The sequence below is a fragment of the Trachemys scripta genome, chromosome 2 (genome assembly GCF_013100865.1).
Source record: "Trachemys scripta elegans isolate TJP31775 chromosome 2, CAS_Tse_1.0, whole genome shotgun sequence".
Classification (NCBI taxonomy): domain Eukaryota; kingdom Metazoa; phylum Chordata; order Testudines; family Emydidae; genus Trachemys; species Trachemys scripta.
Genome location: NC_048299.1, coordinates 111928732 through 111956568, shown reverse-complemented (window position 1 = coordinate 111956568; position 27837 = coordinate 111928732). Strand labels below are relative to the sequence as shown.

General features: G+C 44.4%; 1 protein-coding gene across 1 annotated transcript in view; it reads left to right on the top strand.

Annotated features, from left to right (window-relative positions):
* The first annotated feature begins 2350 nt into the window (after positions 1 to 2350).
* The window catches only part of LOC117872699 (probable palmitoyltransferase ZDHHC11), a 75592-nt gene continuing 50105 nt past the window's right edge, over positions 2351 to 27837 (top strand). Inside the window, exon 1 of the mRNA XM_034761426.1 lies at positions 2351 to 2681. Within this exon, the coding sequence (XP_034617317.1) occupies positions 2472 to 2681 (210 nt within the window). The 5' untranslated portion in view covers positions 2351 to 2471. The remainder of the gene's footprint in view (positions 2682 to 27837) is intronic.

Sequence of the window (27837 nt, the reverse complement as noted above, 5' to 3'; positions counted from 1 at the left end):
TGGGTGCAGGGGTGAGGGCTGTGAATGAGGAGTTTGGGGTGGGAGGGGCTCAGGGCTATGGCAGAAGATTGGGGTACAGGGGGTGTGGGCTCTGGGGTGGGACAGGGCTGGGGATGAGGAGTTTAGGGTGCAGACAGGCTGCCCCGGGGCAAGAGCCACAGAGGAGGATTCCCCCTAGCCCTCTCCCTGCAGGCAGCAGTGAACTCTGGGAGAGGCCCCCCCCCCACTTCCTCCCTACACCACATTCACCTTGCACCACTGTCACTGCATATGCTCCTAGGGCCCCTCTCAGGTAGAGGAAGCCCCCTTGTCTTCCCTGCGGTGGGTGCTGGGGGGGGGGGCTGTCATCACATGTGTGCCTCCTCCCCTGCTACTGCCCCTGACTCTAGCCTCACTGGGGGTGGGGGGTGAGGCTGCCCCTTGTCCAGCGTGGGGCAGGAGCAGTGACTGCGGGCGGGGGGAGGGCGCCCTTTGTTGGTGGAGGGTCCCATTGGAAAATGAAAGGGTCTGAGGGGAAAGGGCAGGCTCAGGGTCAGTCTACCCTGGCAGTAGTGGCTGGGGGCACTAGGACCCTGCGAGTTGACGGGGACACTCTGCTCTGGGGACCCAGGAAGGCGAGTGGGGACAGCAAGTGGGGGCTGAGAGGCACTCGGGGAAGGCACGTGGGGGCGGCAGGTGGGGCCAGGGGAGAGACCCAGCCCCAAACATTGGTGGAGCCAGGGCCCCAGGCCCTGAATATTGCTGGAGCCCGGGCACCATGAGCCCATACAACTCGCCGCCTATGGGTATATCCTGTAATATGGAGGCATAAAGGCAGATCCTTCTCCTATAACCTCTTCCCGTCCCCTGATGCAAAGCCCTACTAGACAAACTTGGTACAAGGGGGTCTTACAGAGGTTTGATTAGGGTTACCATACTTAACAAATAAAAAAAGAGGACCCTCCACAGGGTCCTGGCCCCGCCCATTTCCCACCCCGCCCCAACCCCGCCCAGCCCCGCCCCCAATCCCGCCCTAACTCCGCCCCCTCCTCCCTCCCACTCCCAGCCACGCGGAAAGGGCTGCCCAAGCGCTACCGGCTTCACGGTTTGCCAGGGGCGCAGGGTCTGGAGGCTGCCCGGCAAACCATGAAGCCGGTAGTGCTTGGGCTTCAGGCAGCCCCCTTGCCTCCAGACCCTGCGCCTCCAGCCGGGCACTTCCTCTCCCGGGCTCCGGCGGCGCAGGGTCCGGAGGTATGGGGGCTGCCCAAAGCCCATAGCGCTCGGCTCTTAAACAGCCGAAGAGTCGGTGAGGAGCAGAGCCGCCGCGACCGGAGTTATAAGCACTTCAAATTCTTTCTCACAAGACTCACTGGCGAAGCTTGCAAGACCCTATACTCAGTTCAGTAATATTTCTCCGTGTGGATGCAATGTGCTAATTTTTTGAACATCGCATCCCATCAAAGCCAAAACTTCAGCAAATGTTCTAGGCATCAGCAGGCAGAATCCTGTTGATTTGGGGGGAAATTGGAAAACCAGAAGAGGAAAATGAGGGAGACACAGTCTCCCCCCACCCCCATCTGTTGAGCAGAGCCAGCAGCTTCAGCCACCTCTGTAAATGTCTGTAGCTCAAAGAACCAGTGGTTGGCAGCCATTGACACTTTCCAGTGTAATAATATCCCACTGGCATGGCCCAACAGAGTTTAACATGTTGACACCCTGAATGACAAAAAGGAAGGAAATAAGAATAGGGATTGGGAGGAGTAGGGAGGCATAGTGGGGAATAGGGTGCATAGTGGGGAATAGGGTGCACACAGAACGCCTGACAGGGAGGGAGAATGGAGTCACTAGTATGGGGAGGCGGGGGCAGGCGGGCACAGAGCACCTAGCATGGGAAAAGGAATAAATGGGGGATACATAGAACCTCTAGATGGGGAGACAGTGAGGATCCCTGGTATGGTAAGAGGAATGAGAGGCACACAGAGCCCCTGGTGTGAGAAGAGGATTTAGAGGGGAGGTTTCAGGAGTTGCTGAAATACAGAGAGGAGGGTGGCTCCCAGGAATCTTGTAAAGTGGAATGTAAGGATGCAAGTTGTCCCTGGTGTGTATAATGCACTCATCTACAGAAGCAACGAAATGTGTGACTCTCTCATTGATTTTGCTGTGTGTGTGTGGGAAGAGAAACTGAAGCAATGTGTGTGCAGTCCAGTATTAGAGATGGAATCTTTTTTTTTTTTTTAATTTTCCCCTGAAAATGCTAACCTTTTACTCAGATGTGACCATTCTCACCAACCGTTTGTACTTCCTCCTTGTGGTTTCCTCTTTCTTCAACTCAAAAGCTCAGAACATGAGTTTCTCTTTTAAAACGGAGCAGAGAAAGACAGGAGTTATTATTCATCTTAGTTGAAAGTGCTCTTGGTGCTTTGAAAAGCCTTTAATCTGACATAATTGAGGGCTGAAATTTTGCATGAATCTAGTCAAAAGTCAGAGACTTCATGAAAGCGGAGAAGGATTGTTTTCCTTTCATTTTTTCGTTGTTAAAGAAGACGTGTGACATGAGTTCACCTACTTGCTGCATTTCTAATGTTTGCAATCCACAAAGGTCTAGATTCTCAAAAGGATATCAAAGCATCCTGTTATATGATTATAAACCTTTGGGATTTGTTGATCATTATTGTCAATGCTGCTGCATATTTTGGTACTGGGTAAGTTGCATATTTGTTGTTGTATTTTGTTGTAATGTATACCCAGATTTGTTTTAGTTGGACTTGGAAATCTTTTCCCTTGTCCCCCACCCCCTCAAAATCTTTAGTAATTTAGTAAAAATGAAATTTAAAAAAATTAAATCAAACTTGAGTAGAATTTAGAACATAGCAATTAGGCAGGGGGACCAGATTAAGTTTCTAGTGCTTTGCAACTCCAGGCTGAGCATGAATATTACTCATTATTTTAAAAGCATGTACACATTTCTAAAGACCACACATAGGTATTTCATATGTACTCCTACTGTTCTCTTTTTGAAATCTTGAAATCCCTTTTCTGATTTATTCTACACATTAACATCAGTCAGTAGTTGGCAAGGTGTGCTGTTGGAGGCTGGAACTCTTTCACCAGTTGGCCATTTCTGTGAGGAAAACCTGCATTTCCATTAGCATGGTGTATCCAAACTGGCAAAAGAATAAACTTTGGGATCAGACTGGTTGCCAAAGTGCCAAGTCAGAAATAGTTTTTAAACATTTGGACTTTCATTCTATTTCACTATAAATGGAATTTCACGGTATCATTTCATTATAAATGTGTATCATATGGCAAGGGAGTACATTTGCCTCGCTTGATTACTTTCAGGGTCTCATTTTGAATACTCTCAAGTCCATGCCACAGCAAATAAGAAAAAAAAATCACAAAACAGAAAAACTGGTGCCTTAAAATCCAGTTATATAAGTATGTCTGCCTAGCTTGTATCTTTTGTGTACATTATAAGCAACAAAAAAACTTTTTTTACACTGCAAAACTATTGAAGATGTTTTAAAATCCCAGTGAAGAAAAAAGCCTCTTTCTTTACATGAAAATCAAAATAATAATCTGTGTCTAGAGCTCCTTGTGCTCTGGATTTCGCAAATAACTTTGCTGTGATACGCACTACCCTGTTTCACAAATGACTTGTGACCGGTGACCACAAACGACTTGTGACCATCAGTGACTGGTTTGGGGGGACATTGAACATTTTATGCATGGCTCTGCTGCTGCTGTCATTGACCTACAAGTAAGATGATGGCTGCTTGAGATGATATTATTTACATAGAAGTAAAGAAAACAAGAAGTCTGACCAAAATGGAAAAAGGAGGGCAGTGTTACTGTATGCTTGAGAGGGGCCATTTCCTTACGGCTGTGTTCGTCTGTTTCTGTCAGAATTTCTCCTGGGTCCACTAGTTTGGTATCAACTAAGTTCAAAGTATGCCCATGATTGTGTTACTAGTTGAATGCTGCACAGGGAGGGCCAGTTTGCTGTACTACTTTTGCTATTACTATTTGATTTAGAAGAATTCTTGAAGAGGTGGTATGATGATCACCAAGTAAGGGATAAAACAGCTACAGTAACTTGTCAAGGCTAACAAGCTTTGGTTTCCTATCACATTTATAGGTGTGGCAGCATTTTATAGACTAAAACTTCTTGAGAGGTCTACTGATAGTATGACCTATGAAAATTCATAGTCCTCCCCACTCCAAGAAAAGAAGATGGGTGCATATTTGTTGCAGTTCATACTTTTGTCCATTTAAAGTGAGGTGGTAGCAGTGCAACCTCAAATAAATGAAATTGATTCTGTTTTATGTTTGGCCAAACAAAATTAAAGGCCAAATTAAAAAATGAGAAAATAATGTGAAGATATGCATAAACCCTTTGCTTTAACTTGTAATAATAATGAGGCATTAAACCTGTGGAGAAGCAATAAAATGGCCTTTTTCAGATGCCCTAAATTAACTAGGTATTAGTTACAACTGTTAAATAGATTGCTGGGAAACCTCATAAGGAAACAGGGCTTTTGAGGTAAGGCTACTGCTTAAAAGGAACAAAAGAGAACTGCTAGTGTAAACTGTGGTTTTAATTGAACAGAAGGATCTTTTGCTCCTGGGTTGGAGGAACTTACTAAAGAGAGGAACCTCTAAAGAATAATCCATATGAGACCGAAGCTATTGGTTAGGGTTTCTCTTTGGGAGCCTATGTGACAGCATACGTTTGTAGAGAGACAGAAACAGCTTCTCCAAAACTAAGTATGATTTATTTTGCACAGTGCTTAGAAAAGTAGATATAAAATAACAAAGAGGCTTTTACATGCATATTCCCTTACCTAAGCTTAGCATCTCTATCCATAGCTCAGGCAGGTCTGGTTTATTCCCTGTCTCTGAGTTTGGAGAACCAATTTACAGAGCTTGCATTGCTGCTTAATCTTTTTGTCTCTGTCTGTCAGCCTTTTCATTGACACATCCCTGGCCAGCCTCTCTCAGCTCACCCAAAAAGCCCCTTCCTATCTGGCAGAGGTACCTTTTTAACTGGTAAGGGCCTTTTGATTTCAGGCTTTACCTGGGTAAAAGTAAAATATCCTAGCCTGGATGGAGCCAGGGAGGTAAATTCTCCCATCACTTGATATTCTAACCATTGTTTCCCAGCTTTAAAGGAGTCTGTCTTTGCTTTACCTGTCTTGTTAGGTTCTGTAATATCCTATTTAGAGCTTTCTTTGATTCAGACAGGCTGCAATACAAAATTGAACAGGGAAACTGAGTCACGCAATATTCATAAAAATAATAGACATTTCCGCAGTTGGTCACAGATGTGACTGGTGAATATCTCATACCTGAAGATCAGCTTTGGCCTTCCTTAGGTATAATGCTTGATGCCTCTGGTCGAGATTACTTGTTTACAACCTTAAATACAAGTTAACACCAGAACATCCATGAGTAGGAGGGCTACAGGAGGACCTATATATTGTCCATAAGTTGAGACTCCACGTTCCCTTCAACTGCTACACTACCCTGCTCTGCTGCCTGAGTCTATAGCTGCTGGAGGGGGTCCCCTGGGTCCCATCTCCTCACTCTCCACCAGACACCAAGATAACAGGAGTTGGATTTTAAAAAGAGCTGCTGGGACTCCACTGAACAGCAGACATGACCTCTAGAGCCTGTAGACTTCTCCCTTCTGTCATCACCACACAACTTCACTCCCATCCCCTGAGTTCTCATATGATTCACTTGCCTCATTTAGATACCAGGCTGACTTACCACTTCCTTGTATCGGTTGATTTCTGTACTGTGTTCTACTGCCTTTTAACTGTGTGTTTGATTTCTACTGCTCCATCTCACCTGACCCTTGTCTCCGGTGACCTTCTTTCTCCCCTCTCCCCCGCTCTTTTGTCCCTGCCTTCATTACTTTCACCTCTGATCCCCTTCCTTCCCGCCATTCTAGGGTGACCAGATTTTTATAGGGACAGTCCCTATTGTTGGGGCTTTGTCTTATATATATACACTGTTAACCCCCACCCAACCACATCCCAATTTTTCACACTTGCTATCTGGTCACCCTATGCCAACCACGGCTAGACCTCCCTCCTTTTCATCTCTGTGCTCTTTGAAATATTTAGTCTATCATCAAAAACTAGTAAAAATCTGACCTTTCTATCTTCTACCTCAGTGTTTCCCAAACTTGGGATGTCGCTTGTGTAGGGAAAGCCCCTGGCGGGCCGGGCCGGTTTGTTTACCTGCCGCGTCCGCAGGTCCAGCCGATCGCGGCTCCCACTGGCCGCGGTTCGCCGCTCCAGGCCAATGGGAGCTGGTGGAAGTGGGGGCCAGAACGTCCCTCGGCCTGCGCCGCTTCCCGCAGCTCCCATTGGCTGGAAACGGCCACTGGGAGCTGCGAGCGGCCGTACCTACAGACGCTCAGGTAAACAAAGCGTCTCGCGGCCCGCCAGGGGCTTACCCTGAACAAGCCACGAACCAAGTTTGGGAACCCCTGGTCTATACCATTCCTGACAGGTGTTTGTCTAACCTGGTCTTAAAAATGTCCAATGATGGAGATTCCACAACCTCCATGGGCAATTTATTCTAGTGCTTATCCACCCTGACAGGAAGTTTTAACTAATGTCTAAACTAAACCTCCCTTGCTGCAATTTAAGCCCATTGCTTCTTGTCCTATCCTTAGAGGTTAAGGAGAACAGTTCTTCTCCTGCCTCCTTTTTAACAACCTTTTATGTACTTGAAAACTGTTATCATGTCCCCTGTCAGTCTTCTCTTTTTTCCAGATTAAACAAACCCATTTTTTTCAATCTTCCCTCATAGGTCATGTTTTCTAGATCTTTAATCATTTTTGTTGCTGTTCTCTGGACTTTCTCCAGTTTGTCCACATCTTTCGTGAAACATAGTGCCCAGAACTGGACACAATACTCCAGTTGAGGCCTAATCAGTGTGGAGTAGAGCGGAATAATTACTTCTCGTGTCTTACTTACATATTCTTCCTAATACATCCCAGAATGATGTTCACTTTCTTTGCAACAGTGTTACACTGTTGACTCATATTTAGCTTGTGGTCCACTATGACCCCCCCAGATCCCTTTCCACAGTACTCCTTGCTAGGCAGTCATTTCCCATTTTGTATGTGTGCAACTGATTGTTCCTTCCTAAATGGAGTATTTTGCATTTGTCCTTATTGAATTTCATCCTATTTACTTCAGACCATTTGTCCAGAACATTTTGAATTTTAATCCTATCCTCCAAAGCACTTGCAACCCCTCCCAGCTTGGTATCGTCCACAAACTTTATAAATGTACTGTCTCTATACCATTATCTAAATAATTGTTGAAGATATTGAACAGAATTGGACCCAGAACTGATCCCTGTGGGACCCCACTCGTTATGCCCTTCCAGCATGACTCTGAACCACTGATGATTACTCCCTGGGAATGGTTTTCCAACCAGTTTTGCACCCACCTTATAGTAGCTCCATCTAGATTGCGTTTCCCTAGTTTATGAGATGGTCATATGAGACAGTATCAAAGCTTTACTAAAGTTAAGATATACCATGTTTACGGCTCTTTCCTCGCCTCCCCCCCACCCCAATCCACAAGGCTTGTTACCCTGTCAAAGAAAGCTATTGGGTTGGTTTTCCCCTCTTTCTCTTTCCTCTTCCTATTCCTCCTCAAGAGTATGCACCATCTGGATCTCATCTCACTCTGTATGTTGCTGATCCACATCACCTGCCTAGCACTTCTGCCATCTCCTTCTTCTTTCACTTCTTCTTGTTATTTTGTTTAAATGTGCTAGATGCTTCCTGCACACTAGGGAGCTGTGATTCGTGTCCCAATTTGCCTCTTCTTCCAGTCCCCACCTTCACTCTGTGGGATTACACTCTTTATGCTAACCCTTCTGATCTCCTTGTTCAGCTTTCTGTACTGCATCAAATTCCCTGCTCATTGCAACATGCAGACAAAGATAAACAAGCAATTGCATGGTGTTAACCATAATTTTTGCTCTTCCTCCATGTTCCCACCTTCTCTTTACTAGTTCTAACTTTTAATGTTATAAATGTACATTTGGAATGGAAGCTCTCTGGGGCAGGGTTCATGCCTTTACTGTGTTCTGTAAAGTGTCTAGCATACTTCAGGCTAGATAAAAGTAATGCCTGGGTTGTGTGGGTTTTGATTTAGGGTATGTCTATACAGCAACTACACACACACCTGGCCCCCTTGCCTGCTGTTCACGGGGCTCAGGCTGTGGGGCTGTTTCCTTGCTGTATAGACGACCGGGCTTGGGCTGGAGGCCAAGCTCTAGGGCCCTACCACCTCACAGGATCCTAGAGCCTGGGCTGCAGCCTGAGCCCAGAAATCTACACAGCAATGAAACAACCCTACAGCCCAAGCCCTGTAAACCTGAGTTGTCTGGCATGGGCCAGCCGCAGTTATCTAGTTGCCATGTAGCCATACTCTGAGTTTTTAAAAAAAAAAAAAAAGAAAAGAAAAAAAAATGCTGAGAAAACCAATCAGCTGTAATGCTTGTAGTTCTCTGCAATTCACTACTGTACCCTGTCCCACGTGATTTCACCTGCCTCTTCCTTCTACATCCCGGAGCACAAGATCTCAGGAGGGGTTCCAGCAGGGCCATCTTTACTCATATGCAAAGTACACAGCTGCATAGTGCACCAAGAAATTTGGGGTACCAAATTTCCTGGTGCCCTGCACAGCTGCATGGTGCTCAGGCCCTGCTCCAGCTCTTCCCCAGGGCTCCTGCCCCTGCCCCACTCCAGCCCCGCCTCTTCCCTGCCCCCCCCCCCCCCCGCCCCCACTCCCCTGAGGACTCCAGAAGCGGTTGGGCCTGCACTCACCGGTAAGTAGAGCGACCCAGCCCCAGCCTGCTCTGCTCCACTCCCCTGGCTCCCAGCCATGCTGCCGGCGAGTGCTGGGGGGCGGTTCCCCCCCCCCAATCCTGGGAGCCAGGGGAGCAGAGCAGGCTGGGGCCGGGTCACTCCACTTCCTGCAGGAAGTGGCCAGCCCCCCTCCCCCTATCCCCCACAGAGGCCTGGGGCCAGCCCCCTCCTCCCCCCTGTGGAGGCCTGGGGCAGGGCCCCACACAGCCCCCCCCCCCCCCCCGGGGGGGCTGCGTAGGGCACCAAAATAGCTAGGGACGGCCCTGCGTTCCAGTCTAGGTAGGTTGAATAACAGGGTGAGGTTCTATTGTTTTAGTGGTCCCCAAGAACGAAGCTTCTATGATTAGGTAAAGAGCTCCCTCTTTCTTCCCCGGAATAAATGAGAAATTTTGCATCGGATTCTTTCCTTGCAATGTTCATTTTCTCCACATCCCACCACATTTTACTTATCCGTAAGCTTGTGAAACTGTGATGGGTGTCTCTCCTTAGTCTTCTCTCTGGCTAGTCACTTTCTCTTCTTGCCAGGATAGGACTTCTCTGAGGACAAGCTGCCTGCTTAATTGGGAATGGGGGATGGTTTTTGTAGGGTATAACTCTTTTGCATGCTGGTAGAGATTTGTACCACAATGAGTCCTGCAGCAGAGGTACTCTATCATCAGGTGATGGAGGTAAGTGGAGCTCCAAGTGTGAAGGCTCCAAAAATGACAAGAGATTTGATGCAGAGGGAGAAGAGTTGCTGCATACTCGGGCCGCAGCACCAAAGTCCCCTCCCGTGACTTTCTGCTTTATTGGAAACTGAGACTCAACTCCTGGTAGGTGGAGCCTGTGTTGAGACCACTAACTGAATGCTTGCAGGCAGGCTGTTTAAGTAATAAAATAAAACACCTTTTTTTTTTTTTTTTTTTAATGAAAAATCCGGGAGTTGTCCATCCTAGAGCAGATCCCATCTACTCTCTCTCATGATTCTACATGTGACTCTCTTGTCATTGTCATGGTGGATTGCCCAGGCAATTGTAGATATTAGTAATGTACAGCACCATACGAAATTCATGGCCATGAAAAACACGTCACGGACCATGAAATCGGGTCTCCTCCCATGAAACCTGAACTTTTGTGTGCTTTTACCCTATACTATACAGGTTTCACGGGGGCGATCAGTGTTTTTGAAATTGGGGGTCCTAACTCAAAGGGGAGTTGCAAGGCTATTTTTAGGGGGATCACAGTATAACACCCTTACTTCTCTGCTGTCTTCAGAGCTGGGCGGCCAGCCAAAAGCCGCCACTCTCTGCCGGGCGCCCAGATCTGAAGGCAGCGCCTTGCCAGCAGCAGTGTCGAAGTAAGTGTGGCAATACCATACCATGCCATCCTTACTTCTGCTCTGCTGCCTTCAGAGATGGACAGCCAGAGAGTGGCAGCTGCTGACCAAGGGCCCATCTGAAGGCAGAAGTAACGGTGGCCATACCATGCCATGCCAGTCTTGCTTCTGCGCGTCAGAGCTAGGCTCCCAGCCAGCAGCCGCTACTCTCCAGCCGCTCTGCTCTGAAGGCAGCGCCACTGCCAGAAACAGGGCAGATATAAGGGTAGCAGTACTGCAACCCCCTCTACAATAACCTTGTGTCTCCCCCCCAGCTCCTTTTTTGGTCAGGACCCCTACAGTTACAACACTGAAATTTCAGATTTTAATATCTGGAATCATGAAATTTATGATTTTTAAAATCCTATGACTGTGAAATTGACCTAAATGGACTGTGAATTTGGTAGGGCCCAACTAATGTATGATGATAAACCTCTTCAGTTATTGCCTTATGAATGCCTGTTTTGATACTGGTGCGCGAGACTAAAGGGCTACGCATGAATGGCCACAGAGGTCTCATTACTAGCTTTATTTTACTCCATTCTGTCGAGCCTGTATATCTGCTATACTTGCTTATATCAGCTATATATAAGACTATAACAAGTGGGATTAAGGGAGTTTCATATACTTCATTTTCTAAGTTTGTCTGGCAGGCAGCTATTTCTCTTGCCTCAAATGGACATCCACAAATTCACAGGAAGCTGCTAGGCATTTTAATTCAGTATAATCGCATACCACATTTTTTCATTCTTGCTGAAATAACTTTCACAGACAATATAATGGTCAAAGTTCATATTTATTCGGTTTAATGTCTTTTGAGAGGCGCTTTTGTTCTGTCATAGTCTCTGTTGTATCCTGTATTGGGCAGTATCTTGAACACAGTAGAACCTCAGAGTTACAAACACCAGATTTGTGAACTTACCGGTCAACCGCATACCTCATTTGGAACTGGAAGTACGCAATCAGGCAGCAGTAGAAACAACCCCCCCCCCCCCCAAAATGCAAATACAGTACAGTATTGTGTTAAACAAAAACTATTAAAAAAACATTCCCTTTATGTTTCTAAAAATATTGACAAGGTAAGGAAACTGTGTGTTTTGTTTAATTAAAATTAAGATGGTTAAAAGCAGCATTTTTCTTCTGCATAGTAAAGTTTCAAAGCTGTATTAAGTCAACGTTCAGCTTTAAACTTTAGAAAGAACAACCATAATGTTTTGTTCTGAGTTATCAACATTTCAGAGTTACAAACGACCTCCATTCCTGAGGTGTTCATAACTCTGAGATTCTACTGTATGTAGTATCCTTTTTCCAGCAAAGTATACAAGGATAGCATGCCCTTGTGGCAGGGTTCATTTTATTTCATCATTACCGATAAGTTTAACTAATCATACTAGCTAATGCTGGCCCAAGGGTAGAGTTGGAATTGTGCAGAAAACATTTGGGAGTTTGTGGTTTGGTGACTGCTCAAAGGAAAGTGTTTGTGTGTGTTTTGCTATGCTGAAGTGATCTCTTAAGAAGTGATGTGAAAAGCTTCCTGCACTTTCCACTTTACAAAATGGTGTTTGAAGAATCATGGTGTCCAGCCACATTTCTCACACTATTTGAATGAAGAGCACCCACATGTGAGTGGTTTGTATGTGGCACCCTCAATTTTCATGTTCCTTGCACTTGGAAGAAAAGCTACTCTAGCTCATGTGCTGTAGAAGGAGAGGAAGTAAGGTTAAATTTCAAGTCCATGTACAGTACCTGGAGTAAGCTTTGCTCTTGTTGTCTCTGTTCTGTCCTAGTGCTGGTTTTGTTTCACAACCTGTATCTGTTTTCTGTTACACTTGGAGAAAAAAAAAGTTTCTGGTTGATTTTTGTTGTTGTCGTTGTTGCTCACTTTACCCTAATTTTAATTAGGTAAGATACAGGTGCTATAGTTTTTGTTTCCAATATAGGGTACAGATTACCAAGAATTTATTAGTTACTGCTTTCAGTCAAGTCTTCATATTTAATTACCAGCGTCATTGAACATGTCTACACTGCACTAGAATCTATAGTACAAACTAAATTTACAAGATCCTGTCTTGACATACAATGTGGCTAGTGTAAATTGTGGATGGATTCTTTGGGAGTTGGCCTTTTGTCAGTTGTTTCCAAGTGAAGTTCAGCAATCTGGAGAGGATCAACATAAAACAGGTAACTTTCATAAAAAGTGGCGATCCTTGTCTTACATCATGGCCACCTTCCTGTCAACTTCCTTCTGTTACTTCATCTAATAACACCAAGAGAGGAGCCAGGGAAAGAGTAAAGCCTACTTCTTAATTAGCTCAATTGGTTGCTGCTGGGCCACACAATGTGTTCTTTCCCACCTTTTATTGCTCCGGGAACAGAGAAGAAGACTAGCTAGATTTTCTGCACAGCTATACAGACTGCTGTGTAGGTTACCAGAAAGGCTTCTCAAGGTCATTTTGAGTGCTTTTGAACTTAATTGACGCAGGTTGTTGTGCAAGATCCAATGAAAGAAATATGATAAAAGTGTGGCAAAAAAGAGGCAGACAGACCAGTGCCTGGTTTGATCTCAGTGGCTTTTAGGAATATGTTTAACAAGGTTGAGGCAGTCTCTGAAGTTAGTGAAAGAGAGCAAGATTGACTGGAGGGAAGATCTGTTTCGGAGATCACATTTGAGACCACCTTAAGAAGCTACGCAAGTATTGTCATGAAATCTACCATAAGAATGCGGGGAAGGGGAGGGGGGTAGTCAAACAGTTTCTCTGTAACATGAAAATTGGAGTCCAGAATCCAGATCTGTAAATTTTCAGATCTGTAAATGCAAGTGTTTATGATAAAGGGAAGCTGAAAATGACATGTTCTGCTTTTTGGATGTTTCTTCATAGTGAGGCAGCTTAATTATGAATATCTCTGAGTAAACAGGATATTTAGGTATTGCAGAATAAGTATTAATGACTGCACTGTGTGCTTATGGCTACATGAATAATAAACTCTGTGGGAAACAAAAATAATACTGAAAATTACTACTTTGCAGTATATGAATATAATCAGTTTTCTGTTTCTATTTCTGCACCTTAACAAAGTGTCTAAAAGGCCTAAGAGTCCAGTGTAGTTCAAATTGTGAATGTGTTAAAATAATCACACTTTCTCAGTAGATCTTAATAAAAGGAATAATGGTTACTAATTCATATTTTCTGCCCTAATGCATAGTCTTGGATTTCAACCTTTAAAAGATATTGCTGAAAGCCCTGTAGTTAGGACATTGACACGAGGGCAGGGCAGGTGGGTTAGACTGCATGACAAGAGGAGCAGTTATGCTTGCCTTTAGAAGTTCATGCAGTTAGTGAAAAACAGTCTCAGCCAGAAGCCTCTTTTAAAATTTTATGGTTGTGAAATCAGGAAAAATAGGTTACATATTTGTGATGTTCAGTATAACCTATTCAAGCATTCAAAAAATTCAAAGATTCAGAAACGTACAAGTATAGATCTTAAGATGAAATTGCTGTGTTATATAAAGATTGTTCATAGAAACATGAAGTTGACTTGGATAATAGCATTTGAATTCTTCTTCAAAAATATATCTAGGTTCAGTTTTGAAGTCACTTTTGTATGACAGGAGAATTAGTTCTCTCTTGCTTTCATGGGTCATGTTCATCCTTTGGTGAGGTAAAATTATTTTCAAACAAGAAAAGGAAATCTCACAAGCTGCAGTTAATGCTCCAAACAACAAGACTGCAAATAACATTTCAGACACAAATTGGAAAGACTCTTTTCCATGGCAGCGTTTAGAACAGTGGTGGGCAACCTGCGGCCCATCAGGGTAATCCGCTGGCAGGCCGCAAGACAGTTTGTTTACATTGACTGTCCGCAGGCACGGCCACCCGCAGCTCCCAGTGGCTGCAGTTCGTCTTTCCCGGCCAATGGGAACTGTGGGAAGCGGCGGCCAGAACGTCCCTGCAGGTTGCTCACTACTGATTTAAAACCTGTTCAAATTCTTTTCAATTTCTCGTACTTATCCGTGGTTTAAATACAGTCATTTTAACTTTCATCTTCTCAATATCCAATCCAAGTAGGTCAATCAAAGCATGCAGTGATTACAATTTCAAGAAGGCTGGCAAGATGGCAGAATAGATTGCTGACAAGCTTTTGTATAACTTGGAGTTCGTCTCCGAAAATCTCCTTTGGAATTCACCCTGGTTTGATCAATCAATTTATGATAAATCTTGGACCACTAATGCTCATTTACGTTTTGGGATCCTGTAAGTGGTCAGTGACTATGGATTCTTGAAAAATTTGGGGGCAATACTTTGACTCTTTCAGTTGCACATCTTAATGTTGATGCTTTGTCACATGGATCTTTCAAAACAATGTGCTTGGATGAAATCTGAGGGGGGAAAAAAATCTTTAAAAAAAAAAAGAGATATTTGAAGTTCTTCAGAGGCAACAGTAATCAATTCAACTCCTTTTTAGCAAGGTGCATTCATTGCTTTTGAAGATAATTGTTCATAGGAGCAAAAAATTTCACAACTGTTTTTATAATCTCAGCTAAGGAAAGTTAGCAAATCATCCAAATTCTTTTCAACAGCCTTCATGCTTCAATAGACAGATTGCCATATCCATTCACAAAGTTTGACAAATACTCTGAATCTCTTCCAAATTATTGAGGATTATTTCTCAGATTTTCAGGTAACCAGTCCATCTCATTTCTATGAGTCTATGCAGGTGCTGGTCTTCATACAGCACACTCACTTCATGCCCATGGAAAACTATGCATAGAGACTTACAATTTGAGAACACATCTGCTTATGTCGACCTAATTATGTTAGTGTACACACTGTGGCCTTGCTCCTGCCAATGTAAGTGCCCAACTACACCGACGTAATAACTCCAGCTCCACGAAAGATGTTAGGGCTTATGTTGGCGTAGTTAGGGCAACGCAGCGTCTGTGTAGAAGCTGCATTACTTACATTGGCTGTTGGCTGTCATTCTTGTCAATTTCTGGAGCTCCATGGTGGAGCTGCGAAATTGACAATAAAGCTGGGCTGTCACCAGGTTGGGTGGGATGCTCTAGCTAGAACCCAGCTGCCCTGGGCTCCCCACTTCCAGCCAGGCTGCGCCCGCTCCGCTCAGAGCATGGCTACCCCTGGCTCCCAGACAAGCTGCCTGGGCTCCTCTGTTCAAGCTGGGCTGTGCCTGTCCAACTCCCCGCTGCCAGCCAGGCTGATGCCTAGAGGCTCCTACCGGGAAGCCTGGTCTGCCCTCTTTCTCCCCCCTCCACCCCCCCAGCTCTTGGCTACCTGATGCAGCCGAAGAAGTCAAGAACCTGAGATGTGGCTACAATGAAGGAGTCATAGTAGAACTCACTTGGTCTTGGCAATGGAATTGCCATAACTAAGGGTTGGCTACACTGAGACTTATTGCATGGCAAGCTGAGGATATGCAACATGCTAATTGGCCATGGGGACCCCACTACTGTGCACTAAAGGTTATGGCCAGTTAGTGTGTGGCACGCCCTGGTGTGACATAAATTCACATACATTCTCCATGTAGACAATCTCTTAATGTATAAAAGACGCACACCTAAAAAACAAATTATAAAGGGTATGCTTCCAAGAACAGACTAAAACTGTTTGTGGCAATAGGAATAATCTAAAAGTCGTCATGATTTCTAAAGCCAAAGAGAGAGAGGGTATAACTCCTTCATCCACTCTAGGCCTGATGTTTCACCCTGAAATTTGCACTGATCTTGCACACTTACCTATTTGCATTCACTGTGGCTCTAAGCAACTTCATAAAATCTAAGGCCAGAAAGGACCGCTGTGATCAGCTAGTCTGCCTTCCTGCATATAACACAGGCCATAGAACATCCCCAAAATAATTTCTTGTAATCCCTGATTTATGTGCACATGGCTAGATGTGCCACTCCTTGTGCGCATATAGATTGCAAAAATCCATACAGTAGTGCAGGAGTCGGCAACCTTTCAGAAGTGGTGTGCCGAGTCTTCATTTATTCACTCTAATTTAAGGTTTCGTGTGCCAGTAATGCATTTTTACGTTTTTAGAAGATCTCTTTCTGTAGGTCTATAATATATATAACTAACCTATTATTGTATGTAAAGTAAATAAGGTTTTTTAAATGTTTAAGAAGCTTCATTTAAAATTAAATTAAACTGCAAAGCCCCCCCGTATCGGTGGCCAGGACCCGGGCAGCGTGAGCGCCACTGAAAATCAGCTTGCGTGCTGCCTTTGGCATGCATGCCATAGGTTGCCTACCCCTGCAGTAGTGCATGTGCAAAACAGGCCCATGCACATCTCTCATTGGGGCTGAAAATCAGGCCCTCTATGTGCATTAAAAGTATACTGCAACATATTGAAATATCTGGAACGATGATTGTGCATTCCTTCAAAAATGAACCTCCCTCCATATTTTCTTTTTTTGTAAACATTTAACCCTAAACCATTCTCATAATTCTTTTCAGTTACAAACTATTGGGGATGGGATGGGTTGATGCAGTGCCTGGGTGAATGAAGCAATGCCTATTAATTTATTTTAGAATGTAGAACAGCACAAAGTCTACAAGAAACCATCTTGATTTCAGCTAAAATTTCTCTCAAATAGTGAACTCTTCCAGGAAAGCTTGAAGCTAACTAGCCTGAAGATTGAATTTCTCAGGGCTCTGCAAAGCAGTTATCTACAGAGCTGCAGTTTTAGTACCTAGTTTATCAATGTGTGATTCTTCTCTGGCCTCTGAACAGATCATTTGGTTTTCAGTCATTTTTCCATTAAAACTATTTGCCATATTACAATAATAAATACTCTCAGACAATAAAAACTATTTTTTTTTTACAATTTAGACTAAGGAATTATCAAGCAGGACTTTACATAGATCTTTGTGTATCATTTGTAAATCGCATAGAAAAGAGATGTGCTAAATGTGAAATTGAAATACAAATACTACTTGGTACTTGCAAGTATAGTTCTCTTTCTGAAACTGCATTTAAACTGTTTGTTTTCACATTGCACTAATTTCCATGTTAGTCTGTATGTGAAGACATTCTGTTTAAATTAAGGGCTTGTTTATACAGGGGAAAATAGCCTGGAATATCTATTCCGCACTAGCTACCCATATGGACACTTGGCAATTTAGTTTAATCGATTTTCGAAATGACTTTCGGTGCTGAAAAAGAGTCCACACAGGAAGCAGGTGTTGAATAGCTAGTGCACTTTCAGTTCACATCCTAGGTATATTTTGCAGTAACTTCCCTATGTAGACAAGCACTTAGTATTTCATCCTTCCTTACCTCAAGTTAATCCTGATCTCTTTAGTCTTTAGTGTGACACTAAATGAAGCTATCTTACAGCATCTGTCTTTTCTATGCCCTTAAGAATTTTGTCTACCCCATAACAATTCCTCTTAATTTATTTATCAAATAATACAGATTGTGTCTTATCTTTTTGAAAAGAAGAACCAAAAGAAAAGCAACACCCCTCCTTTCAATACCCTCTGTTTAAAAAAAATAAAATAAAATAACCCTCTACAACTAACTTTTTCTTGGTTAGTATTTGTATAGTATGAGCACCTTTGTGGTCATATTCTAATACTCTTTGCGATAGACACATTGTTTTAAATTCTTTTGTATTAAATTGCATGCGGCTAATGTGACAAATGAAGTTGGTGTGATGCTCATCATCCAATCAATTTTGGTGCTTTCGCTGGCTGTTTTTGCTAAAACTATTGGTGAAATATTTGCTAACGATTATACTTAAATGGCCATCAGATTAATTTTAGGTGAATCCCAGATTACCCGGAGGTGTGAAATTTTTTTTCTTTGCATGCTTGTCAAGGTGTGCAAAGAGCAATGCTTGTTCGGGCAGTTAGGTGTGATACAGAAAAATCACTTGTTTCTGCTTTAGTAAAAGTCTTTTAGATTCTTTTTATGAACGAGCTTTATTTTTATTTTTGTCATGCCTTACTTTTCAATAGGAGACACATATGTAAGCCAATCTTCCCTGTTTTTATAGATTCGTGTGAGCTTAGCTCTTTATATTGAATAGCTGTTCATTAAAAATTTTGACTGGATGAAGTTTTTATTTATATTTATATTTATATATATATATATATATATATATATATATATATATATATATATATATATATATATATATATATATATATAAATATACACAGAGAGAGAGAGAGAGAGAGAACAGTGTGATGTTGCACTCTGTGATTTTATGAAAATATGCTAATGAGGGTGAATATAATGTAACTGGAATATGCTTCATGCAAAAGGTCTCTTGTAAGATATCCTTACAAAGCTTATAATCTACTGAGTGTGGTCATCCAATTTGTATAAATGTATCATTCTTATATCTGAAACTAGAAATATGAAATATAATTCTGAGGTCCTATTGTAATTATGCAAAGTGTGGGCCATTAATGGTGACAATTGGTTGTAAATGGCTCTGTTTACTTGAAAGTCTTCCTGTATATGTGTGTGCTGGCAAGTGGGTAATGAAGTCTTACAGTGACATGTGATCATGTCACCTAAACTGGAATCCATCTTTAACCTGGTGCTTTTCCATTTAGAAGGAGGGGTGGGAACCCAGAGAGGGACAAAGGATTCCTGCCTTATGCAAAAGATATATAAGGGGATGGAACAGAACAATGGGGGCTGCAGTCATGAGAAATCCCCTAACTATCACCTGAGTTGGAACAAGGACCGTACCAGGGGAAAGGATTGGGCCCAGACTAGAAAGAAGTCTAGTCTGTGAAAAAAGCTTATCGGAACATCTCTGAGGGTGAGGTTTATCTGTAACACTGGTCTACAATTTTTGAGAAGTCGTCTGTTTCAGAGATAAAATGTGCTATTTATTATGTATTTTGATGTGCTGAATTCAAATATGACAATTAAAACAATTGATTGGCTACTGTTTCTAAGATATTTAAGTTTTTACATTTTATGTCTATGTATATTGTGTAGATAGTAGAGTTTTAATCATAAATTGTAAACCTAGGTCTTTTCATGTGTTTGTGGTTGCTTTACATGATAATATTTCACCTGTCCTGTTTATGTAACACTTTAAAAATCAGCAAAAGGGTTATATAAATAAAATTTATTATGAAACAAAAGGCAAAAAACTATTCTGTACATAGTTTAGTCCTATTCAGTGTCTACTCAGCGCTTCTTGGCTTGTCTCTTGTATTCATTAAATGGAGCATCTCTTGTCACTGTCCAGTAATAGTCTGCAAGCATTGATGGGCTCCATTTGCCGTGATAGCGTTTCTCCATTGTTGCAATGTCCTGGTGAAATCGTTCGCCGTGCTCGTCGCTCACTGCTCCGCAGTTCGGTGGAAAAAAATCTAGATGAGAGTGCAAAAAATGTATCTTTAGTGACATGTTGCAACCAAGGCTTTTGTATGCCTTGAGGAGGTTTTCCAGCAACAACCTGTAGTTGTCTGCCTTGTTTCCGAGAAAATTTATTGCCACTAACTGGAAGGCTTTCCATGCCATCTTTTCCTTGCCACACAGTGGCATGGTCAAATGCATCATCTCGAAGACGTTCACGAATCTGAGGACCAACAAAGACACCTTCCACTCATCTGGATCGTGAACGATGTTGAGGGCTGCCATCACACCATCGATGTTGTTGCACGCTACAAGATCACCTTCCATGAAGAAGAATGGGACAAGATCCTTTTGACGGTCACGGGACATGGAAACCCTAACATCACCTGCCAGGAGATTCCACTGCTGTAGTCTGGAGCCCAACAGCTCTGCCTTACTCTTGGGTAGTTCCAAATCCCTGACAAGGTCATTCAGTTCACCTTGTGTTATGAGGTGTGGTTCAGAGGACAGGATGGGAGAAAATGTGGGTCCTGTGACATTGATGGTTCAGGACCCGAAGTTTCATCCTCATCCTCTTCCTCGTCTGACTCAAGTGAGAATGATTCTGGTGCATCAGGAACCGGCAGTCCTTCTCCGTGGGGTACTGGGCGTATAGCTGATGGAATGTTTGGATAATGCACAGTCCACTTTTTCTTCTTTGACACACCTTTCCCAACTGGAGGCACCATGCAGAAGTAACAATTGCTGGTATGATCTGTTGGCTCTCTCCAAATCATTGGCACTGCAAAAGGCATAGGTTTCCTTTTCCTGTTCAACCACTGGTGAAGATTTGTTGCATAAGTGTTGCAGCATATGTGTGGGGTCCACCTCTTGTCCTGATCTCCAATTTTGCAGCCAAAATAAAGGTGATAGGCTTTCTTAATCATAGTGGTTATACTGTGCTTTTGTGATGCAAAAGTCACTTCACCACAAACATAGCAGAAGTTATCTGCAATGTTCACACAAGTACGAGGCATCTCTGCTCACTTTGGCTAAACAGAAATATGTGTCTTTGCAAAATCAAACACTGACAAATAAGAGAGCACGACACTGTATGATTTCTAGAGCTGAAATAGGGCAATTTGTTCAGCAGAGTGATGTAAGCTTCGTTATGATTGCATCATCCATGACTTCTAGCAATAACATGATGCAATTCATATCATGTATGACGCAATACCAGCTTCAGATTGCATCATTCATTGTTTTGCCTAAAAAGCAAGTACTGTCCAAACCCAGTCATAGATTTATTCATAGATCCAGTCAAAGATGTATTTTAGTCATTTCTGGTTTAAATTGAGATCCCTTCCCTTTATAACTCACTTATCCTCCGCCATTCCCAAGTCAAGGGTCGTATATACTGATCCAATAGCATATCTTGAAAACTAGAGCCAATCAACAATTTTAAGCATCATTTTCATTCTCAGTGACCCAGAATTAGTAAAGTTTGACTACATTTATTTCAGAAGCATTTTGGCTGTAGAGCAGTGTAATCAGTTTCTTACTGTATTAGGCTTAGACTTGTGTGTGTTTGTTTTATTTGCTTGGTAATTTACTTTGTTCTGTCTGTTATTACTTGGAACCACTTAAATCCTACTTTTTATACTTAATAAAATCACTTTTTGCTTATTAATTGACCCAGAGTAAGTAAGTAATTCCTGGGGGAGCAAACAGCTGTGCATATGCACAGCTATCAGTGTTATATAGGGCGAATAATTCATGAGTTTACCCTGTATAAGCTTTATACAGAGGAAAACGGGTTTATTTGGGGTTTGGATCCCATTGGGAACTGAGTGTCTGGGTGCTAGAGACAGGAACTCTTTCTAAGCTGTTTTCAGTTAGTCTGCAGTTTTGGGGGGACGTGGTTCAGACCTGTGTCTGTGTTTGCAGCAGGCTAGCGTGTCTGGTTCAAAAGACAGGATATTGAAGTCCCAAGCTGCCAGGGAAAACTGGCTCAGAGGTAGTCTCAGCACATCAGGTGGCAGTCCCAAGGGGGTTTCTGTGACCCAGCCTGTCACAGGCAGAATTAAGGTTGCCTGTGAAACCTTAGTTCAGCCCCCTTGTGTGTACACCTTGTGATACAGTCTCTAATTACATGATTTGATACTATTTTGTCCACAGGGCCCTGCATCATTTAGTGCACATGCTAACAGGCACCTACTGAATATTTTGTTTCATCCTCATTGTTCAGTGTGTGGCCTTGGGCCTTATTTTTTCTGCACTATTTGAACCATGCTCTGAAAACAGAATTATTAATTTCCTCATGGGCTTTTCTGTGGTGCTTATCACTGTAATAGGAGGGATTAGCAAACAATTTATTTTCACAACGCTTCTGTTGGAGATGAGAGGGTGGGTATTGTCCCCATTTACAGACTAGGAATGTAGGCAGCAAAAATAATCCATTAATAGAGCTGGGTGAAATTTTTCATGCAAATAGTTTATTCACTGAAAAATGAACTCTTGGGTCGACCAGAAACTAGTTGCATATTTGACCCCATAGCTTGTGTTGCGGAAAAGTTTTGTTTGTTTTTAGGGCCAGCAAATTATGTCTATCTGTCCCCCTTCATAATCTTTAGCCCAGTGGTTAAGTTTGATTTCCCCATTCTGGAGCAAGGTCCCTCCCCGATTCAGGAGAGAGGTTTGAATCCACATTTCCTATCTCCCAGGTGAGTGTCTTAATCACCAGGCTATTGAGTCATTCATTCATTCTCTCTCTCTCTCTCTCTTTGGCACAATGAATATTTACACATTTATAGGAAGTGTTTTGGCCTCTGGTGGTCACTTAAGCGTACTTGCGTTAAACTAGTGACTTGATTGTCAACATGTATGAACCATCTGGCAGAAGCAGAGATATAATCCAGTTCCCCAAGGCAGCAGTCAACTGCCTTAACCGTGAAATCATCTGTGTACCGGCAATCTTAATTCAGGCAATTCCTAACTTTTGAATGTTTGACTTTGCAACCTGAATAAAGTTCTTATAATACAGTTTTTGTATTTTCCTGGTTTTTTGAAACTGAAAAGACAGAAGTTCCATCATGTGGCATAACTGACACCCACATGGGTCATTAGCATGGTTGGAACATTTAGCTCAATCATTCCGACCTCTGCCCTGTAAAGTAAAAGTGTATCTGACGGCAATAGTAGATTAGAGAGATGAGGTGGGTGAGGTAATACCTTTTATTTCACCAACTTCTGTTGGTGAGAGAGACAAGCTTTTGGGCTACACAGATCTGTTCTGGCTGGGCAAGGAGTAGTCTCCCATCCCAGGCCTGGTCTTCTCCACTCCTGTTCGTCCCTTCCTCTGCCGCCTGGCTCTTTGCCCCAGTCTCTTTGCCCAGCCAATCCCAGTTCTCCCCCTGCATCCTGGCACCTTGTCAAGATGTCTCCCTCCTCCCAGGCTCCTTCTCCCAGTATACTTCCCCCCACCCCACCTTTCCCCAGGTCTGACTTTCGTCCCCTCTGCATTTGAATTGGGCAGCTTCCTCCTCCATGTTGCAAGAGTCCAGAAGGGAGACATTAAAAGCCCAAAAAATTCAGCCTGAGGCAGGCACCTGGCATGGAAAATTTCAGCCCAAACACTTAAAAGTTTGGCAAAGTTGTAAGTAACTGCAAACAAGGTCTTGTAATGGGACGTGTCAGGCAACCTTAACAATAGATGGCGCTACCAGCCCTGCATATAATATATTAAATCTATGAAGAATCCAAGTCACACTTAAGTAAATGTGTGTGAGATTTGCCTGTAGTACAGGGGCAGTGTTTTCTCCCTCTCCGTGTCTTTGACTTGCGGATAAGAAAATGAATGTGCCATTACAGATTATATTGAAAATCTATAATAAACCACATGTGCGTGCTCAAGCACACATTTGTTTATTACTGTGAATAGTTTGCATGGATAGAATAGTGCTGCGTATTTATATTACAGTAACATCTACTGACCCAACTGAAATCAGGGCCCCATTGTGCTAGATATTGTACTAACCCAGGGGCGGGCAGCCTTTTTGGCCTGAGGGCCGCAAAGGCGTTTCTGAAATTGTATGGAGGGCTAGTTAGGGGAGCCTGTGCCTGCCCAAACAGCCAGGCGTGGCCCGGTCCCTGCCCCCCCTATCTGCCCCCCCCCCGCTTCTCGCCTCCTGATGGCCCCCCAATCCCTCCCTCCTTCCTGACTGCCCTCCCGGGACCCCTGCCCCATCCAGCCACCCCTTCTCTCTGACTGCCCCCAGACCCCCTGCCCCCACATCCACCCCCCCTCTCCTTCCTGACTGTCCCCCCCCCTTCCCCCGGACCCCTGCCCTATCCAACCACCCCTTCTCCCTGACCGCCCCCGGACACCCCGCCCCTAACTGCCCCCCCGCTGCCCCATCCAACCCCTCCTTTCCTTCCTGACTGCCTCCCCAGGACCCCTGCTCCCATTAAACCCCCCTGTTCCCTGCCCTGTGACCACCCTGACCCCTGTCCACACCCCCAGCTCCTGACCACCCCCCGAACTCCCCTGCCCTCTAACCAGTGTTGAGCTGGAGCCGGTTCACGGGAACCGGTTGTTAAATTTAGAAGCCGGTTTAGAACCAGTTGTAAAGGGGTCGGCAAACTACGTGGCCCGCGGAACTGTCCTGTCCGGCACGCCTGAGCTCCCGGCTGGGGAGGCTCCCCCGACCCCTTCCCCCCACTCTCGCAGAGCCTCAGCGTGCCTCCTGCCGCTTTGAGCGGCATGGTAAGGGGGTGGGGCTGCGAGCTCCTGCAGGCCAGGTGGCATCGATACACGCTGCACTGAGCAGCATGGTAAGGGGGCCAGGCTGGGGCTGGGAGGAGGGGTTGGATAAGAGGCAGGGAGCAGTTGGAGGGAGTTCGGGGGGGGCGGTCAGGGGACAGGGAATGGGGGGGGGAATTGGGTAGGCGTGGGAGTTCCGGGGGTCTGTCGGGGTGGTGGTGGATGTGGTCGGGGCAGTCAGGGGACAGGGAGCGGGGCGAATTGGGTAGGGGGTGGGGCAGTTGGGGGCAGGACGTGGGTGGGGGTCGGATGGGGGGGGAAAGGCACATGGGGCTTGTACTCACCGGGCGGTTCCCTACCGGGTCTTCGGCAACAGGTCTTTCACTCCGGGTCTGAAGGACCCGCCACCGAAGTGCCACCGAAAACCCGGAGCGAAGACACACCCCCTCCCCCCCAAAGTGCTGCCGAGGACCTGGTACGGAACCGGTTATTAGGATTTTGGGAGCTCATCACTGCCTCTAACCAACCCCCCACCCCTGCCCCCTTACCGCGCGCTGGCTGGTGGCGCGGCTGCACCAGGACAGGCAGCCACACCACGCAGCACAGAGCACCAGGTCAGGCCCCAGCTTCGCAGCTGCTCTGCCCCAGGAACTCGCTGTTCCAACGCCCAGAGCATTGCGCCAGCGGCTCAGTGAGCTGAGGCTGCAGCGGAGGGGGAACAGCGGGGGAGGGGCCGGGGGCTCCCTCCCGGGTCAGGAACTCAGGGGCCAAGCAGGAGGGTCCTGCCGGCTGGATGTGGCCCGCAGGCCATAGTTTGCCCACCTCTGTACTAACCCATAGTGAGAGACAGTTCCTGCCCAGAGAGCTTGGAGTCTAAATGGACAAAAGGTGGGAGAGGAAACAAGAGATATGAAGTGATTTGCCCAGGTTCACACAGCAGGTCAGTGGAACAGCATAGAATGGAACACATTTCTTTGTTCCCAGTCCAGAGCCCTGTCCACTAGACCACACTGGCTCTCTCACTAACCTTGTATGGACCTTTACAAAGACTTGAAAAAACAACAACCCCAAATCCAAAAATAAATGGTCCCATCCTTGAGGCACTTACGATCTACATCAAACAACTTTAGACAATGAAGATGATAAATAAAGGAAGGGAAAAGTGGGAAGAGTTAAATATTTTGTTACTGACGTTTCCCAGCTCGGGAGTGTAAGCTGGTGATGGAAATCAAAATAAAAAGTTGGTTTTGGTTTTGAGGAGCAATTTGAGGACAATGAGGGAAGATACTGAGGGCACTGGAAGAGGGATATCATTTGGTTCGGTGGAAGGAAGATATGTGAAGGACATCTTCAAACTCACTGGCCTTGTTCCCCTCTTCGTTGCTCTTAGAATAATTCTCCATGGAAGGAGATGGAGATGGTTCTGTTCTGAGACAGACCTAGGTAGCCTGTCTGGATCAGGTCCTCTAAATCAGAGTATCTCGACAAGTGGGTTGAGACCCAAAATTGGGTCATGCGAATGTGTCAAAAGGTCACTTGAGAGGCCTGGGTGTGTCCCCTGGAGGGGACTAGGCCCTGGGAGGTGCGAGGTTGCAGATCCCACCCTGAACTCACTCCACAGCAGTGGCTCTGCTGGGCTGGCTGAGCTCAGCTTGACGCTCTGCGCATTGCATCCTGGTGCACGGTCACAGTGCCTCCATAATCACATGGGGAGAGGGAGAAGCCGGCAGAATTAGAGTGTGTGGTGCAGTGACCCCCATATACCAGGCCACAACACAACTCTCTCAAATCTGCCCACCGGGCCAATGCTGTGTGGTGCTGCCACCTCTGGGGTTGCAGTGCCACAACCAAGGTGGGGAGCCAAGCCACACCAGCCCTGCAGGGCAGAAGCAGCCACTATGGTATGCACAGTGTACTTACTTAGTACTTATTACATTACTGTGTATTATATAGTGTGGGTAAGAAATATTTAGTAAACCAGACATTTTCTTGCATTGATGCTATTTACTGGGTCGCAACAGGGCATCAAAGTTTACAAATGGGTCATGAGCCTAAAAATGCTGAGAACCACTGCTCTAGATTCTTCTTAAAGGAACTTTTGGCTGGGTATAGGAAATTTCCATGTTAATAAGGTGAGCACTCTGAGCCCCATCTGCTCCGTGATACTTGCACCACCTGCCTTGTAGGAATCCCACCATTGCATGCGATATTGGCAGGTGATCTGGCCCTTTCCCTGGAAAACACAAGACTGTGTGAGTAACAGTAAGGAGAAATTAGTATTAGGGAAATTAAGTTTAGGTTTTGTAATGACCCAACCACTCCCAGTCTCTGATGGAGCTGAGCTTTACCAAGGTGCTGGATGGGATGAAATATAAATATTTTGACATGCCTTTTTCATCAGAATTTTGAATTTTTCTCAACCAGCTCTGATTTCATCTGACAACTCTTGTCTCTTACTTATTCCTTTGTACCACTTTGTTCTTTCTGTGTCACCTTATAGACCAACAGAAGTATTGGAGCATGAGCTTTCGTGGGTGAATGCCCACTTTGTCAGACGTGAAGACCCAGTGCGTCTGACGAAGTGGGCATTCACCCACGAATGCTTATGCTCCAATACTTCTGTTAGTCTATAAGGTGCCACAGGACTCTTTGTTGCTTTTTACAGATCCAGACTAACACGGCTACCCCTCTGATATTTGTTCTTTCTGTCAGTCTTCACTTTTGTCTTGTACAAAGTTGAGTGCTTTATTGGTATTAAATGGCAATAAATAGTTGGGCAGGGACTCCTCATTTTTTCTTTTTTTCTGTTAGGAAGGAGGGTTTATAAATTTATAATGGTTTATTAATCTTTCGGATGCCTCTATTTTTGTGCAGTCTAGATCTTGGTTGTAAATGTCTTTCATATGAGCTGCTGACTAGTAGATTTCTGTCACACTTGAATGCCTCCCCCCAGCTTCTGGAAGGAAGAATGGATTTTTTTTCTCACTTCTCCTTCTGCTTTTCACCCAAATTACATTTCCACACAGAATTTCATTGCTGCTGTGACTGGGAGGTATGAAGAAAAGATCTCTGATACTTTACCAGTCCTACAGCCTTTGCATTTAGGGGAATTTCTCCCCTGTAAATAACTCCAGTACCTACATCTGTTGCTTCTACTCATAGTTCCTTTTTTCCCCACCAGATGCAGCAGCAATTTGAAACTGACGTGATTTTTTGACACATTCACTTCTGCCCACGTTTCTGAATAACAGCAAAGAATCACTGCTTATATTTACCATAAATATCAAGTGTTCTGATCTGCTGCTGTTTGGCAAAGCTCTGACCTGCAGCCGAGGATTTGCAGGGGTTTTTATGCAGACTCAACAAGACAGCAGTGCATAAGTTTACACTCTTCACATTTGTAAGGTTTTTAAATGAAAGCTTAAATTGTACAGAAAATGATGGGTTAGGCCCCTATGCTTACTGGGGAAAGCTTCCAGTTTACCAGTGGGGAGTAGCCAGGTGGGTTTTCAA